Source organism: Crocodylus porosus, unplaced genomic scaffold (assembly GCF_001723895.1).
Source record: "Crocodylus porosus isolate Cpor-Errol unplaced genomic scaffold, CroPor_comp1, whole genome shotgun sequence".
NCBI classification, from domain to species: domain Eukaryota; kingdom Metazoa; phylum Chordata; order Crocodylia; family Crocodylidae; genus Crocodylus; species Crocodylus porosus.
The window spans coordinates 80,201,981-80,220,448 of NW_017728948.1; the positions used below are offsets into that span (position 1 = coordinate 80,201,981).

Consider the following 18,468-nt stretch of genomic DNA (forward strand, 5'->3'; position numbering starts at 1 on the left):
CACTGGCTTGCATCCATAGACGCTTCTCAAGCAAATCCCGGGACGTCATTCTCCCCTTGTACTCAGCCTTGGTGTGCTGCCTCCAGTTTTGGGTTCCACAATTCAAAAAGGATGTGGAAAAACTTGAGAGAGTGCAGAGAAGAGCCACGCACATGATCAGAGGTCAGGAAAACAGACCTTACGACGACAGGCTGAGAGCCATGGGGTTCTTTAGCCTGGAAAAGCGCAGGCTCAGGGGTCATCTGATGGCCACCGATAAGTATCTGGGGGAACATTTGTTCACCAGAGTGCCCCAATGGATGACAAGGTCAAACAGTTATAAACTACTGCAAGACCGTTTCAGACTGGACACAAGGAAGAATTTCTTTACTGTCTGAACCCCCAAGGTCTGGAACAGCCTGTCATCGGAGGTGGTTTAAGCACCTACATTGAACACCTTCAAGAGTAAATTTGATGCTTATTTTGCTGGGATCCTATGACCCCAGCTGACTTCCTGCCCTTCGGGTGGGGGGCTGGACTCGATCTTCTGAGGTCCCTTCCAGCCCTAATGTGTATGAAATCTATGAAGATTCAATTTAAAAAATAAATAAATCAATAAATCAATATTAACGGTAACAAGAGCTCCTTGGTCAGGGCTTTTAAAACTCATTTGCCAGTTATCTATGTTCTTTCTATTTAAAATGGTTAACTGCATAGCTGCCATTTCATAGCCTCTCTCTAATTATGGTTGAAATGGAAAGATATTTTGCCGTTACATGCTTTATTACATGTGATGGCTTTTCTTCAGATAGAGAAGAAAAATATTTCTTGAGTAACTTTGCCATTTCTGCATTAATAGTGACAATTCTACTATTTCCATCTAATGACCAACTGATATCGTTGCTGCAACATTTTTGGTCTTCAATAAGCACCTCCTTATAGTCCTTAACTCTGCCACTCAGATTTCTTCTAGTGTTCTTTTGCTTCCTTTAATTTTCCACAAGTCCTAGTTTCCAGTTCATAAGCACCACTTCCTCTTTCTCTAATTGTTATGTATGATTCTGTCACTCTACACAACCCCCACCAACCAATAGCTGCATACACTAGGCCTGTAAGTCCCGTGCCAGATGTTAATTTATGAGCGCAATGGGAGGAATTTTGTTCCACATCCAAACAATCATGTGTCCTGCCATGCCAGAGTGTGAACATCTGGGGAGCGCCCCATCCCCAGTTCATGAGCAGCATGGGACTTAGCCTTCCCCAGTCCCCAGCTGCAGGTATCCCAGCATGAAAGTGGGGTGCATGCAGTCAGGGACCAGGGAGCTCTCCAGTGACCAGCTCCATGCACTGCAGTGCATGTGCACCCAGAGGCAAGAAAACTCCCCCTGCATATGCCCTGGTGTGGAAACAACCTCATATGCAGCTGGGGACCAGGGAGCAACGCCATATCCAGCTTCTGTGCCAGGGTATATGCAAGCTGGTCATCAAAGAGTTTCCATATCCCCAGCTGTCCATACTGCAGATCTACCATTGGGCTGTACAGCATGGCTTTAAATGGCCCTGTGTTAGAATCGCCCATCTGCTACCAGTGTGTGGATATTTAAAGCCACACTATGCAGCCCAAATGCTGGGTTGCATGCCAAATGTTCAAATTAAAGCACCTGGACATTTTTGTGGTTGGTTTGCCATTTTACTGTGTAGTAACCTGGCCAAATGCATGGCATGCCACAATTTACAGCACAATTAGCACATTAACTACGCTATAAACATAACAAGAACCTTAAGCCAGGCAACCTTTTCTACCCACTCCCTGCCACAGCTGCAAATCTTCATATCCCTCAACAATCAGCAAATAATAAGGAGGGAATGGATGGAATCCAGGAGATGGTACAACCATGAGCACACCTCTCTGCTACCCTGAGCTGCAGCAGGCTGGAGATTGCCTGAGCTGCTGCAGGCTGGATCTAGTCTCTTCATGGGTTGTAGGCTGTAGGTTGCCCACCCCTGCTCTAAGCATACCAGCACAGCTTTCTTTCTCAATTGTGGATTTTTAGCCATCTAGCAATACATTCCAAAATAGTTTTAAGTTTTCTCATTTTTTCACATTTCCCAGTTTAATCCTGCCTTCTTCCCCACCTGCCCCTTCCACCTCGAGTGATTTGGGTTGCTCATTTTTAGTTTTACAAAAATGAAACCTCTCTTTTAAAGCACCAGCCACATGCAGTGCTTTCTAGGGCCTGATTCTTTTCAGATAACAATAGTCATCAAATCACAATCACTTGAACCAGACCAATCATTCGTTTCTCTGACAAGTTCCTTTATCTGTTGAGATGAGATCTATTATGGAACATTCTAGGTTGTATGCAATACTTCCCAAGTTAGAAAATTGTTGTCTATAATAAAGATGTTTCAGTATTAGCAGAATAAGACATATGTTACTCAGCAAGCCCCCTGTGAATTCAGATGTTTTTCTTGCACGTTACAGAAAGGTGCTTAGGAGGCTGATCATCCTGCTGTTTAGTGTAATTTGGACTGTGGCAGGCAGCATCTAGTACCTCACTTCATGCTTTACTTGTTAGAGCAGTGGTTCTCAACCTTTTTTGAACTCTGACAGCCTGCAAGGGAAAAGTTAGTTTTCCACATTTTTCTCTTTTTAAATCCATTTTTAAAGTTTGCTGATTCATTTTTTAAGTTTGTTTGTGACCCTTTAATATATTCTTATGACCCATATTTGGGTTGCAACCTATGGTTTGAAAAATGCTGGCCCATAAATGTAAAGAATATTTGGTTTTGAACTGTCAGTGATTCAGAAGCTGATAATGCCACTTGTGTCCAAAGGCTGTTTCCCCTCCCATTTCACTCACTTGATCCTTCATAAAAATCACTAGTGGTAATCAATTTACTATTCCAGTCATAAGGTATCATCAACACCAACCAAATTTCTACATTGTAATGAGCCTTTTTAAAGAACACCAACAAATACTGCACTTTAGACTTATAAAAGCCAAGAACTACTACAAACACAAGGACTGTCTACTTACCAGCAGATTTGTCTCTTGTTCGGCTTCTGGTATGTAAGGATACTGAATATAAAACATGTCATTTCGTACCATCTTCTTCCTCATTCTACAGGGGCCCTCTGTCATCTCCAACATCCATTTATCCAGATGAGAGCCAATGGGAGGCCCCCACAGCCCTCGTTCCCGTAACAATTCATACTCAATTTGAGACCACTCTTCTGTTACATATTTTAATGCATTTTGCTGGCGCTGTAAATAGAGAGATATTTATGCTTACAGGCAAGTCAGAATAATATTTTGAGAGCAGTTCATGTGTCAGTGGAACAGTTGTGGTTAAGCTGCACAAAATTATAAAGCAATGTGAAATTTTAGATGATTTTGAATCTTTCCTTTGAACTTCCCATGTATACATATAATGCAAATATTAAGTAAGCTGACAGTGTTATATTGCTTATTGATTCCAAGTGCTTGTTCCTTCAGGAAGCTAATTTCTCTCATTTATAGAAGTTGTTAAGCAGCCTGCTAACCATAGATTTCCTATCTGTTTAGAAGGAAAAATTAAATGTTGGTAATTTCATTTCAAGAGAAGCAAGGGTATTTTTTTAATGTATCACATTATTTTTCTTTGGGGCTGTCACAAACTGAAATCCCAAAGTCTACTTCAGACCAAAAGAAAAAAAACAAAACCTTTTTAACTGGTGTCTGATGCACGTAAAGGAAAAATTTGCCTAGGTGTTTTGTGGATGCTTCAGTTTTGCAAGCACCCTTACTGTGGATTATTTATTCTTTAAGCATCTGTATATAAATAATTTTGACCTCCATCTTCAGTATGATCATTATAAATATTAGAACACTGTAAGCATAAAATTATTCTATAATTCATCTATCATATGGATGAACATAATTTAGATGATAAAATTCAGTGTCTGGATAACTATTTCAGACTATGTATTCCACTTACCAAGATATGGAGGTGGGGCTGAATAAACAGGTTTCCTTCGTATTTATAAACTGAAATAGTCAAGATTTTTTTTAAAACCTGATGCATAACATTTCAGTACAAGACAGCATGTATCCATGGAAAGGACAGTGGAATGGGAACCAGTCCTGACTGCTATTAACCATGTGTCAAAGGGGAAAATGCTTCATTTCTCTGTGCAAACATTTCCATCCCTTATGTTCTCTCCTTTTTCTATTTACATGTAAACCCCATAGGAGAGGACTTCTTTTACTATAAGTATAGCATCTTAGATACAGTATGTCACTCTTTAAGAGGACAAAATCTTATTCCTTGCCAATTCTCTAAACCTTACCTCTTGATGCTCTTTATATTGCATATCTACAAGGTCTCGAACCACGGCAATGTGAGTAAACATCCACTGGGAAATTTCCTAATATAAAGAAAAAAAATACACAAGGTACAATTTTATGACAGTAGATTTCTGTTGGAAATTATGAATAAAATACCTTGTTAACTCAGACATGAAAAAGGGTCTTAGAAGTATATTCATTTCAAACCATGTAAAGCAATCGTATTTTTTTAGTTTTGAAAATTAATCTTGAGTACATGTATGTTGATATCAGCCTAAGAGAACCTCTAAATACTTTGAAAATATTTCTAGTACATTACCATATTTATCTGAACATAACACAAGGTCCCTCTGCCAATCAGCCTGCGGAAAAAAGCCCCTTGTCTTATAGTTGCCTACAAAGCAGAGGGGGGAGCAGGTGGCTGCTGGGGCCAGAGTTGGACACAAAGCAACCTCCCGCCACCCACTCCACTTCCCCTCTATAGCTTCTGCCTCCCCGCCCACCTTCTTACCTTCCCATTACGCTCAGGTGCAATTAGGCTGTGACTTGGGTTGGCATCTCTCTCAGGCACAGAGCACATGGAAACTGCTTCCCTTGGCCCACCAATCAGCAGTGCCAACACTGCTACATTACCTGCCCAACCAATCAGCAGCGATGACACTACCTTATGGCCAGACAAGAGGTGAGTTTTCATGTGCTTTGCTCTGGGACCTGGGACAGGGCAGCCTGAGCAGTGTCTGACAGTAAGGGGTGGGGAGCAGAAGGGGAAGAGGCAGAGACTGGGGGGAGCAGGGGGAGAAGAGTCAAAGATTGGGGAGAGTAGGGGGAGGGGCAGAGGCTGTGGAGAGCTGGTAGGGTACAGGTGGCAAGAAAGCTACAGGGAGAGTAGGTGGGGAAGAGGGCAAGGGGGCCACCTGACCATCCCCCACTTTCCCCCCCAGTCATTGCTTTCCCTTCTGTAGCAGTAAGGAGTCGGATTCAAGACAAACCTCTGATACTTAGATTCTACACCTGGGAAATTATAACAAATTTATACATTTTCCATATATAGAATCTAATTATTGGGAGTTGTCTTGTATTCAGAGTTGTCTTGCATTCGAATAAATATGGAATGTATGGTAGCGATTACCCACAACAGCAAAGGGGACAGCAAATTCAAATAAATGTCTTAAAACATACTGCAAACTAATCTTTCACTGGTCTGCGGGGGGAAAAAATACTGTAGAGAAGCATTATTTTTTTTAAACAATTTTTGTCTGAGAAAATTAAAATCACAATATTGTTAATTAAAAACACAACAAAACAAAGGAGAAATAGAGGGACATCTACTTTGTCCTTTGTGGGCTGATTTCACTTTACAGTGGGGTTCTACAAGTTGGAGCAATGTTCTAGCATCTATTCTAGAGAAACACTTAAGTATATGTGTACTTTTGAGCATATGAGCAGTCCCACTGACAGAAAAAACAAAAGCCCACTGGTTAATATTACATATATGCTTGAGCATAACCCACAGGGCTTTCTAGCAGAACTTACAGAGCAAGTTTGAACATAAGGCACAATAACAACAAAAAATTAACAATAACATTTTGAATGATCCTCTACCCTATATGGTATAAACAGAGGCTGCCAGATTTTTCTCCCAAGTATCTGCATGCCATAATTAAATTCAATTAAAAGTACCTGTGTGGAAAGATTATGTTTGTGGAGTCCACTTTCCTTTCGGTTTCTCCTTGATCCAGTTAGCTTGGAAAGGCCAAATCCACTGCTGACCCGGGAAAGCTTGGACTGCGTGGCTGGAACTAAAGCTTCCCCTCTACTGATGCATTTTCTCTCATGGACTAAAATATCAAAGACCACCAGGGTTACTTCTTAAATAGAATTAAAGCCATGTAAAATCCAGAACTATTTTTTAAGAGTAACCATCAAAGCTTGTATGCAGTTGGAAAACATTAACCATAAGCCAAAGAGGCAGTACAGGTTTAAACACTGAGAGATGCAAGTTGCATTGTTGGGGTAGGTTTTATGATATGACGTTGGTTTGGTGTACTAGGCAGCCTTGCTTCTTTGAAGTTAGTAGTCCCTACTACTAATGCCCTAACTTAAACCAGACTGGAGAATTGAACAGTATTACAGTTGGAGTGTCACAGCTGCAGACTAAAGAAAATTTGCTGATACCAAACCTCTGGCTGTAAACAAGACTAAAATTGCTGATAAAAAAACCTAAACCTCTGACCTCTAATAGTGTTTTTGTAAAAGGTTATATGCCAATATGCTTTTTAATCAAAACGATTGTGGAGATGCATACCAACAAGTAATACTAATAATGCTAGTTTTACTCTGGAAGTTTATTATTAATAGTTATTTACCTTATAAAGGATAGTACGAGAATTAATAACAGTCAACCTAGTTATATTGAAAATGAGTCTTCGTGTTCTATATGTTCATTTGACAAAGATAACTCCACAGATGTAAAACATTTTTGAAGCATTTGATGTTATACCTCATGACATTACACAGTATCACTAAAGTACATGTTAAACAGATTAAGAAAAGATTTTAAAAAGTAGAAGTCAGTAAAGGGCCATCAAAAATGAGGGCAATAGCTATCTTGGTTTGAAGAATATATGCTATGATTTGTGAAAGCGGAACATAGTAATATAAGTGTACATACACCAAGTTAATTATTGAAGGTCTAATATGTAAGCTCCAATCCACTGTATAGAAGATAACACATCAACATGATATAATTTAGTAATGGAAAAATCATCATCCGCTTACCCAAATGATTTTGCCAGCTTTTTAAACTTGCTTCTTCAATACAAGATCTTGCTACCACTATATCTACTTGGCCACGGTCATTGACGGGTAGTGTTACTTTGAATGCTTCTTCTAAAACCTGTTTCTTACTGTGAATCAGCTCTGTCCATACTCTGTTTATGGCTTTTAAAAGAAGCTGGCGACCTAAAAAAATAAAACGATCACACAAAGTTAGTTTTCCTCAATAATATATATTTCAGCAATTTTATAATAAGCAATTATGAGCCGAGTAAAGAGTATTCATACACCATAAATAAAAAAGTATCTTACAAATATGCCTGCCCCTAACATGCAAATATCTCATGTAACCAGACTGCATTTTCCTCAAAATTTATTATTTGCACATATTTGATTTTTTTTGTCAAATTCTATAGATTAAAAAAAGAAAATAAAAATCAAGTGCTTCTGAATTGTTACCATTCCAACTCTGTTTATGAATTCTCAAATAAGATGCACAGTTTTGTTTTTGTTTGCTGGTTGGATGAGTGAGCCAATGACTGTTAAATGATTATTCACAGAAAAATAATATGATAGTTGTTCAGATCTTAAAATCCCTATTGTCACTCTGGTGCTAGGAATCTTATTTTCTGAATCAACCTCCCAATTCATTTTAACTATAAAACTTAATTTCATACTTTTAAAACCTCCTCAAATTTGTTCCCATAAAAACTGGGCAAGCTTATATTTTTTTAACCTGTGGCAGTATTCCTATTTTTACTTGTAGAGCTGTAGTATTCTTCGAGAGAGATACTCTTACATGTTGTCTCTACTTTCTACCAATTAATGAAAACCCTTCAAGCTAGTGTATCAAAAGTTGAGCCATCAGCCATACTTTCCTCCTTGATTCTACATCTTATCATTAGTCTGCTTGATGGGGCACTCTGTGCCCTAAGGATATTCCAGGGTACACGTGGTACAAGAAAGAAATCGCTCAGGTTTAAAGGTCTCACATTTTAAAATAATAATTTTGAAATCAGGAATGTCAAACATGTGGCCTGTGGAGCTACTTCATCTGGCCTGCTGGGCTACTAGCAGGCCAGGAAATTTGGGATTGTGACTAGCAGGGTGAGGACCTGCCATAAAATCTGGAGCTTAGTTGCCACATCAGTACCTTGCTGGTAGGGGCCTCAGTTAGAGCTGTGCCCATATAGCCTTGCTCACCCTGTAGAGCTGCTTGGCCCATGGCCATTTGCCTTGCCACCACTGCCACAGCAAGCGGTTGCTTAGCCCATGGTCACTTGTCTTGCTACTGTTTATTCCTTGGATCTATCCTGTGAGTAGCTCTGTGATCTAGATCTGGCTTAGGAGCACAGTATGAGTTAGACACTGCTGCCTTAAGTGATCTGAACTCAAATGTATGTGAAAAGGATTTAGCTTAGTGCAGGGACAGGCAAAATACAGTCTGCAGTCTGAATCCACCCCCCTCTTCCCGCCCCGGCCATTTACTGCGGGCCATATTTTGAATTAATATTTATCTGCCCCGGCTGCCTGTCAAAGATAACAGAAGCCAGGGGCAGCCAGCTTCAGGACTAAACAGCTGCAGCAGCAAGACTGGCCTGGCTCTGCCCCCCCAGCCCTGCTCACCTCGAGCCCCAGTTGGAAGCCTCTGCCTAGCAGGGGCTTCTGGAGGCTTCTGGCCTGGGACTGCTCCTGCCTCCCTGCTCCAAGGGCGATGCAGATAAGAAGGGAGGCAGTGGAGGACTGTGGGTGACCACCCCAGTCCTCAGGGCCAGCCGGGCCAGCTCCTGCAGTCCCAGCAGTGACTGCATCTGGGAACCATGTGGTGCCAGTGGGTGTGGGCGGAGCAGCAAAACAGCTGCGGCAGGCAGGGGGAAGGGGCAGCAAGCAGGCACGCAGAGCACTGAGCCACAGGCTGTATTCTGCCCATCCCTGGATTAGAGGAATGGGAGGGATGAGCGGAAATTGCCAAGCTTCTGGGGAGAGGAAATGAGGAGGTGGGAGATGGGGAGCTAGGAAAAGAGAGAGAAAGGGGAAAGAAGAACAAGAACCTGTGCCCAACACAGCATACAACAGAATGTAAAATTGCCAAGTCTCAATAGTTTTCTGGTATCAGGAAACAACAGTGGCAAAGGGCAACCCACTAGCAAGGGGTTTCCATTGCCCTCTAATCTTGTCCCACATAGTGAATGGCTACTTAGTTACTTAGCAGTTTCTCTACCAGCTTAAGCATCAGGAGCACTGTGCTACTTCTCAGGGTTCCAGTCTTTGCTGACAAACCACATGGATGTTATTATGATGCAAACCAAAAAATAGCTGTGATAGATTTTGTTTTTTAAACTTAGGACAAAAAAAAAAATCACATCATCTAAACCAGTGTTTCCCAACCGGTGTGCCGCGGCATTTTGGGCTGGAACCATGTCCGCCGCCTGGTGCTACCATGGCTCCAACCGGTGATTCAAACGCCATGCCACCCGCTTCCAGCCGCTCGCTATCCCCCCTCTCCCCACTCCATGACATTCAGTCACTCACTTCCCCCCCACCCCACCCCACCCCACCCTCGCTTACTGGGCTTACCCCGGTGTGCCATGGGGTGGGGGAGGCCATGTAAGTGTGCCATGGGATGAAAACGGTTGGGAAACGCTGCTCTTAACATAAATGTTGCTAAATTAAACACTCAAAGTTTAGAAATGCTAAAAATAAAACTGCATCTGCAACCTTAGTTTCCTCCCTCTCCTCATAAGCAGTTTGATGAGTCTTTAATTACTTGACAACATCCCAGATGGAAAATGCTACCTTAATGGGTAGTTGTACATAGTTTTATTTTTCCCCTCCTTGCTCAAAAATATGGCCCCATGCATTACTGACCAAACGCTGGTTACACTCTACTCAGAAAACAATGTTACTATTTTATTAAGGGCTTTCCTATGATGTGAAACATCTGAGTAGTTTGCAAACACTATTTTATCTTCATAACACTACTGTAAAGTGAGGGGGTGATATGTCCCTTTAAAAGATGGGAAGCTAAGTGAAAGAACAATTAAGGCTGAGTCCACTAATTTTGGGCATGCAATTTGAAATGCCTTGGACCTTGCTTCTCAGAGTACCCAAAATTCTATAACACTACACAAGTTCAAAGCACACATCCCATTAATTTTCATTGCAGCTTTGAATATTCAATTGCTCTACAAAATGCACAGCACACAAATTAGTGATCACTCATGAAATGGCTGGCTTAAGTAACTTGCCTACCATTATGTAGGAACTCAAAGATAGGCCTTCAATCCAGTTCTCCAAAGTTGTAACCCGGGGTCAGCAACTTGCAGGCCGGATCCAGCCTGAGTAGCTATTGGATCCAGCCTGTGGAGCTAGGTTTTGGTGGCATTGGGCAGGAAGGACATTGCCTGTACTGCACTGCACTGCCTGCACTGCAACACACTGAGGCTGGGGCAGCTGGGTAGGAGGGAGCTTTCTGTGCCATGGCACAGACAGGTGGTGAGAGAAGCAGCAGTGGCAGCCCAGTCCTAGTACTGGTTTACCTATAACCTATGCTGGGTCATTCCGGCCTGCCACTGCAAAATATTCCCAGCAGCTGGTCTTAACCATAAAAATATCCTCTTTACCGCTAACAATCCCTCTGCCTCATTCAGTCCATTCCTTTCAACTTCTCTAACAAACAAGGCAGTGCTGTACAGACGGCAGTCTACTTTACGATGCAGTTGTATCATAAAGCTGGTCTATTATTTGCCCTGAAAGAGAAGGGGTCCCATGTAACATAAAACGTATTATGTGACTCGGCAACTAAAGGATATAATATAATATATATGTACAGCCAACCTTGATTTTAACCTAGTGTATGCATGTATCGTCTTTAGAAATGCTCATCTCCTTGACTCATTTCCTGTAAGGGTCGCTTCTAAGACATGGATGACAGGAGATCACTGATGAGGAATAGGCATCCCTAACCAAGAATGGGTTGGCGCATCTCTCTCCAGGCCCACTGTTTACTAGGCAAGTCAAGTTCACTTATTGTCCTACAACAATTAATTCATGTCTTCTTGTCTTCCCATTTCAACTCTTCACGTATTGTTAGAGGAACCTTTGAGCTAATGCTCATCTATGATAGTTTCAGTTTCCCCTTCTGGACCAAGTTAGCAGGTTGTTTCCATTGAGCAACTGACAACTGCTGCTTCACTGAATCTTATGACTAATTCTTATTAATTTTTACCTCTGCTTTTCAAAATCTTGTTGACATACAAGTATGGTCTGCACTCAGAATTACATATTTACACAGATGCTAATCCATTATATGAACAATAGCCACAACATACTACCGGTATTTTAATGGTTTTTATATCTCTGTTTATCCTTTGCAACTCCAATTCAGTTACTCTGTTAAATGCAAATCTATTCTGACTTACTGCAGACTAAGGCTAACCACCTGTCTAATCAGAAAAAGATTGAAAATGTCTCAGAACTGGGATAAACTGGTAATAGATGGGATAAATTAGTAAATGGGATATATTGGTAAAATTACCCTGATTGCTTCTTCCTCGATATTTTTGTGTAGTGTTTTGCATTTTTAATAATGCCTACCAGTTCAACTATTCAAATATTTGCTTACCCAATACCCCAAAAAAGTAAAAGGGAAAAAAAGACTGGTGATAGAGAGGGAGGAGAAAAGGAAGGAGAATAACAACATTCTGGAAATGAGGTTTATTAACAGAATTCTGAGCAGTGACCATCTTTTTTATTACCTTCACTAACATCCTGATTGTAGACTCCATCTGGTTCTATGTCAGAAGGGATCATAATGTGCCAAGTTGTCATCCTGGCTTCTGCTTCCAGTCCAAACCCATCCACATTGCTACAAATATACAGTGAATTTAGAATGAAAAGGAGACAACAGGATTTGAATCGGAGGTGGCAAATCTTGCTGTGACATCACACGGGATTCAGGTATACTACTATGTGATCAGAACTATACTTCTGATCCCTCCAAAACTGTGATATACAGCCTTAATCTCTACAGCAATTCTGTGATGGGGCCAGACTGTTCACTCAAGAAAGAGACGGGGATGGCACTTGTACAACATCGTAAGTGGAAAAGCAGTAGACTGCTTCTCACTTCCCTGCTTCACTGGAACCCAAATATATAAACTAGGAAATTCTTTCTTTAAAGAAAATGAAAATCCAGGAAATTCAAGTTGGTGCTTTTCACCTTCACAATCGTATATTATTTTGTCAAGCAGTTCCACATCTCTGAAATATCTTATTTAGGGTTGCTTCTGGCATAAAGAGAATGGATTGATAATGCTGTCTGTTCTGGATGGCTGATTTAAGCCCAATTGTATTTAATCAACGTTATAAGCCCAAGTGTGAAAAATGATACACAATAAATGATTCAATAAAAAAAAATAAAAATGCTAACCCTTCTTTCCATTTTAAGAAACATTATTTCGATGATCAATTACATATGAAAATGATCACATTGTCATTGCTTTCTGATATGTGATGGCACTATCTTGAAGGCAGTTTACAGTGGGTGCATATGCAACAGCCTCCACGGGCAAAAACTGTGATGCTGCAGCTATGCCACTAGTAACACACTCCCTCAGTATAGCACATCACTATGGCGACATAACAGATAAAAATAACCGTGCATTGCATGCATGGTGCAGTATGGGCTGCTACTGTGCTGTCATTTAGTACTTCCAAAAGGAACTAGTAATGACGGTGCAGTAACAATGGCACCATAGGGGCACGTGTAGACATGTCCACTGTTATGGTTTAATGAAGCACCTGGTGAACAAGACATACGTATGCCAATATTTTTAAATAACTGTGTAAAAGAAGATGAGAATATACACCTCAGCCTATGAAATTCAATTCATGAAGAACTGTTTTCAATTGGTTTACACTTCATTGACATCAGAAGTTATGAATAAATATCCATAATTTGCCTACTATTATTCAAAATGGTTCGAGTCCAAGCTGAATAAGGAAGAAAAAGGAAAGTGTTCTAATAATTAATTTTAAAGCAAAATAGTTCATAAGACTGACTCTAGCACAAATTTTACTCTGTAACACTTACCTTCCTACATGCAGATTAATCAAGCAATGGGCTAGACAGCTGATGAACTCCTGATCATGGTTCCCAGGCCCCAGAATTAAGTTTCTGTTTACTGTAAGGACCCTTAGAGAATCAAGGAGAGCAACTTGCTGAGGGACAGTTTTGTGTGCCCTGGAGAACTGATACAAGATGGTCCTATTCAGGCAGTGATAAATAGCATCCAACGATAACCCCTGAGATCTTCTTTTTGACTGATGAAAAGTAAAAAAATAAATAAATAAAATGACAGATAAAATCTCCATACAAACTGACCTGCACTGATTTTTCAATAACCTTTACCTTAATAAAATACTCTTGGTACTGATTAACAACCCTCACCTGTCCCAATATATTTTAATGCTTCTTTACCCTTTACACTGAGAATGGAAATTACATACACACCACTGAATTGATAAACCTTTTGGTTGTTTGTTTGTTTTTTACTGTACCTGGTATAAATACCCATCTTTTATTGAAATGCTCTTTTCTAAATTCTAATAGCAAAGCTCCTCAGTGAACTTGGTGCGGGAAGCGTGGAAGAACAGGAACCTTTAACTTATTACAGAAACCTTCCCCAAAAGGGAAGGTTGTAAGCATTGTTCATAACTGTTCCACACTAGAAAACTGATCTAGGACACGTAAACACCAACAAGCCAGGTTTCCCTGACGAAAAAGAGCTAATTAAGCAAAACTGTCAAGAGAATTGCAAGTTAAGCACTCTGTACTGAAACCAGCAAGTGCTGTGTCCATGCAATAAGACTTTGAAAGACTGAACCTTAAGGGTGCCAATACAGGACCCCAGAAGCTTCTCTGATGTGCTGTAATTACAGCGCATCTGAGCAGACTCAATCCATTCTGCTGGACTGTGGGAATTACTGCTCTCTAGTAAGCCTCTGTGTCTTGTGAATCAGTGTCCCCACGCTTCAAAATGGCAGTGGAAGCACTTTAACTAAAGCTCATTTGTTGAGCTTTAGATAAACCACCCCACCATCATTTTCAAGTGCAGGGACACTGATACACGAGACGCTCCTGGCACTTCAATTGGAGCTGGTCTAATGCCCCCACCCCATCCCCATGACACATGTAAAAATGCCCTAGGACGCTGCAGTTCCTTCAGTTATGACTACATGGTTTGCCACTTCCATATTTGGAATCCCTACGAGATGACAAAATGAAAACACCTTAGGCAAGTGAAAATTTGTTTGGACGTTTCCAAGGCATAAAAAATGCCCATTTTCTGCTTTGGTGCCTTTTACAATCTTTTAGAAATATAATACCTAGATAGGGTAGTAAAAACAGCCGTTACCTGTGCAATTAGCTGGATTATGAAGTCTACAAGAAGCTTGGATTCTTTGTTGAACATGCCCTGCCAGAGCTTATCTACCACACGTTGTGTAAAATAAAACACATTGTTCACCAACACCTGGTAATTTCCCCCAGTTGTAATAGGCAGAGATGCATCTTCACCTAAGTTAGAAAAGCAAAACAGAAAACATTTTGATTTAAACAACAAAACCACACATCTCTCACCCTTCAAAACATTCAGCACATCCAAAAGCTTCCTGAAGATAAATTTTCCTACTTTCCACAATATGGAGAAAACCCTATATTCATTTAAATAAAATTATCTGTCAAACAAAAAGAGCTAAATTTTGTCTACAAGATATTGTCACAATTCATCTGCGGCAAATTAATAAGTGAAATTTCTAATGGACAGAAGAAAAACTAAATATGCATATTAAAAGAAGACTCAGTATTTGCTGGACGACAGGAAAAGCAAGACTATTTTCATAAACATTTCATAAACAGAGGATTTACATGTTCCCTATGTTTCCTCCCCAAACCAAGATATCCCCAAAAGGAAAAGGATGAAGTCAGGCAAATACAATTTCATCTGCTCAAGCTTGAGTTCATAGATTAATATTACTACTGCAGCTCATCTAATAGGTGAAAGAGAATCTGTATGGACAATTGGTCTTTGCTTTGTTTATCTTTGTTTAGCACATACCAACAAGGGTCTATCCAGATCCATTCAATACTGATTCTTAAACTAGATGGAAAGAAATCAAGGAAATCTGAGGATCCCAGGCAACCTGTCTCACCACAAACTCCTCAACAGGTTTTTTTTTGTGTTTTTTTTTTATGGATAAGCTTTTACAGAGAGCCATTTTGAAATAGAGAAGTCTACAAACCTATTCCCAGTAAAAGGCAATTCCTTTCTACCTATGACTGGACAATGCTAGTCTATTATTGCTTTCCTTTGGAGACCAACAATATCCATCAATAATGCATCTTGAGTTCTTGAGTTCCTTCCACACCTGCAAGATTTAGACCTGGGGACCCCATAGCTATTACTACTATTTTAAAAAATAAGTTAAATTTATGACAAGCTCATAATATCTCTATTTTACCTATTAAATACTGGGCTTTATTAATCTCCAGTGCTACTTTTTACACATAAACTAGGATACTTTTGTGTATGCAAAAGACAGACAAAATAGACAAAAAAAGGAAAAAGGAGAAAAAAAAAAAGAGAGTCAAAAAATAAATGCTTGGATGTGTTTCTTCCTTAGCTACAGAATTCACCACCAACAAAAAAACAATCTCAGCAGGAAGTACTTTTACAATCTGTTGACATACTATCTGAGAAGGATTTTTAGTTTGGAGATGAATAATAAATACATGTAAAGAGCTGGGAACTTTTGGCTGCTACTTCCTAAAAACAGTTGTACATTAGGGAAGTGAAAGGTTAAATGATTAATCATTTAACCAATATGCCAACTATTGTTTAGCTTGGGGCAGGCGCAGTCTGCCAGAGAAGGAAAGCCGTGCAGTACCCCAGAAGAAACAAGAAGGTGACAGGGCAGGCAGGACAGAGGGAAGGAGGGAGGAACAAGGAAGAATGGATGGGGAGAGATGAGGGGGACTAGTACCCATAGCCCAGGGGTGGCCAATTATATTAGCTGAAGGACCATTTAATGAGTTTTGGGGGCCTGTCAAGGGCCACCTCCATCTTTCTCTCTCTCCCTCTCCTCTCTGTCTGTTCCCTTTTCTCTCTCTCCCTTCCACCTCATCCTCCTTCCAGAACTCACCAGAGCTGTAGTTCACCACAGTGGGCTGGTGGCAGTGTCAGCTGCCGGTAGGTTCAGCAGCCCAAATGCAGAGTGCCAGAGGCATCCACAGTTGACACCATCACCCTTCCAGCATGGTGGAGGAGCCCCAACTTGGAACCTGCTGGTGGCATCAGCTGTGAACCCAGGCACAGGTCTAGGCAGGAGCTTCCACCACACTGGGAAGGCAATGGCATCAGCTCTGGATGCCAGTGACAGGTTCTTTGTCTGGGCTCCTGAACCTACTGGCAGTGCCCACAGCCAATGCTGCCACCCAGGTCCACAACTGATTGTGGACTGAAAATAGGATGGGGCCATTTTTAACAGCAGCACCTTATGATTTAAAGATTGTTGGTAGGGGACAGTGATAAACATGGTTTCTCCTGACATGAAAACTAATGCCAGACAGGAGAAGGAAGGAAAGACCAGGGAGGAGTGTACCCCAAGAAGTTTGGTAACCTTAAGTTTTAATAGAAAAGGCTATAGCCCTAAAAATATCGCTATGGAAGAGACACTGGGGATAGATAGCAATGTGAGAACTAGGGAAATCCACAGTCCAGCATGATGTTAGACAAGGTACCCTAATATCTTGCCCCTCTCCCACCTTGCTCATCCATGTACCCGACCTCAAATTATCTGCATGATCAAGCTTTTCAGACTGCCATCCAGATGACGAGCTTTTCAGCATGTGTGCACGTGTTCATCACCTAGCACACAAAGCAGCACTAGTCCTGGTAGGTTCTCTTGAGTGCCGTGTCATAATAAAATAATAATATATGGGAAAGGAAATAAAGGTGACTAACAGCAGCCTAACTCCCACCCACAATTAAATTGTGGCAGTAGCAAATTCTCCACTGAGAAGAGGAGCAGGATTGATTGTTCTGGGATGAAAGAGTCCCATTTCCTCTTCCTCTCTTTTCAATACATATATATTTTATTTATAATATTAAAAACCCATCCTTCACATATACAACTCTTGAACTACTACAGGTTCACATATTTGGCATGATGGAGATATGCCTTGGTGATACAGTAATATATCTCTTCATGTATCAAAAAAGAAAAAGACAGACAAAATACAGAAGATCACAACACTCCCAAATTTTACGGGAAAAGGACACAAGATATCTTTGAAAAAAGTTAGGATAACGGAGCGAGGATGAAAGGTGAATGGACAAGCTAGACCAAAACAGTAAATTACCCAATAAAACATCAGCTGCAAGTAAGTGGTCCATTACACTGTCCAAAATATAAGTCTGAAACTCCTTCTGTTGTGTCCTTGTTGATCTTTCAGGGGAAGCCTGCAAAACATAATCAATATATATTAAAGGGTTCAGCTGCAAACCAGAGTGATTCCATCTTCTAACAATTATGGTCATGGAAATGTCCACATTAGTAGATGCATAAAAATTTCAGGAAGGTTTCAATTATTTAGAAATTAACAAGTCTACCTTTCTATAAAACATACTGCTGGGAATAGCCCTGAATTGACAAGAAGGAGGACTGGATGACCTTTCTTTCCTCATCTCTGACTTCTGAGACTCTGGGAACACATATGTTCTCTAACTGACCTGCCTTAAGGATGGAGTTTAATCTGTAGGCTGTATGCTAAAGTGTCACCAAATAGATTAAATTCCCATTTTCCTAGGTTATTTCCTGTATAACAGAAAATGATAAATATATGCACTCTTAGGTTAGGGACAGAAGTTACACAAACCAGTTTAAGTGATCAGAAACTGGTTTAAACCTATAATAGAACAGAGGCGCAGTGCACATAAACCAGTTTCAAAATGGCCGAAACTGGTTTAAGATAAACCTGGTTGAATGTAGTATCAGACTTAACTGATATGAGTCAAATCAGTTCATGAAACTTCTATCCCAAATCCTTTCCTGGTTCAAGTTAAATCACAGTTCCCCAGCATCCCAACGTGTTTTGCAACCCTGGGCTGGGCTGTGTTGTCTGTTCCAGAGAGCAGGGCTGGTTCTGCTCCTCTGTTCCCTAGCTACAGCACTGAGGGCTGGCTGACAAGAGGGCGGGGCGGGGGGGGAGAAGGTGGAGCAGCCCGGCTGGCGGCGGAGCCAGACCAGTCTGCAGGCACCCCCCAGCTGGAGCCTGGGACCAGAGAAGGGGGTTAAACACCCCTTTGCCCACTCAAACTTA

At 40.9% G+C, this 18,468-nt stretch overlaps 1 protein-coding gene across 2 annotated transcripts in view; it reads right to left on the reverse strand.

The window, feature by feature from the left end:
* LOC109321881 (WD repeat and FYVE domain-containing protein 3) overlaps positions 1 to 18,468 on the reverse strand; it is a 517,024-nt gene that overhangs the window by 58,394 nt on the left and 440,162 nt on the right. For both annotated transcript variants that reach the window (XM_019552640.1, XM_019552639.1), the window contains exons 32-39: positions 17,509 to 17,608; positions 14,504 to 14,664; positions 13,180 to 13,409; positions 11,843 to 11,952; positions 7,089 to 7,271; positions 5,991 to 6,148; positions 4,313 to 4,390; positions 3,021 to 3,248 (exon numbers count right to left, since the gene is read on the reverse strand). In XM_019552640.1, the coding sequence (XP_019408185.1) occupies positions 3,021 to 3,248; positions 4,313 to 4,390; positions 5,991 to 6,148; positions 7,089 to 7,271; positions 11,843 to 11,952; positions 13,180 to 13,409; positions 14,504 to 14,664; positions 17,509 to 17,608 (1,248 nt within the window). The remainder of the gene's footprint in view (positions 1 to 3,020; positions 3,249 to 4,312; positions 4,391 to 5,990; positions 6,149 to 7,088; positions 7,272 to 11,842; positions 11,953 to 13,179; positions 13,410 to 14,503; positions 14,665 to 17,508; positions 17,609 to 18,468) is intronic.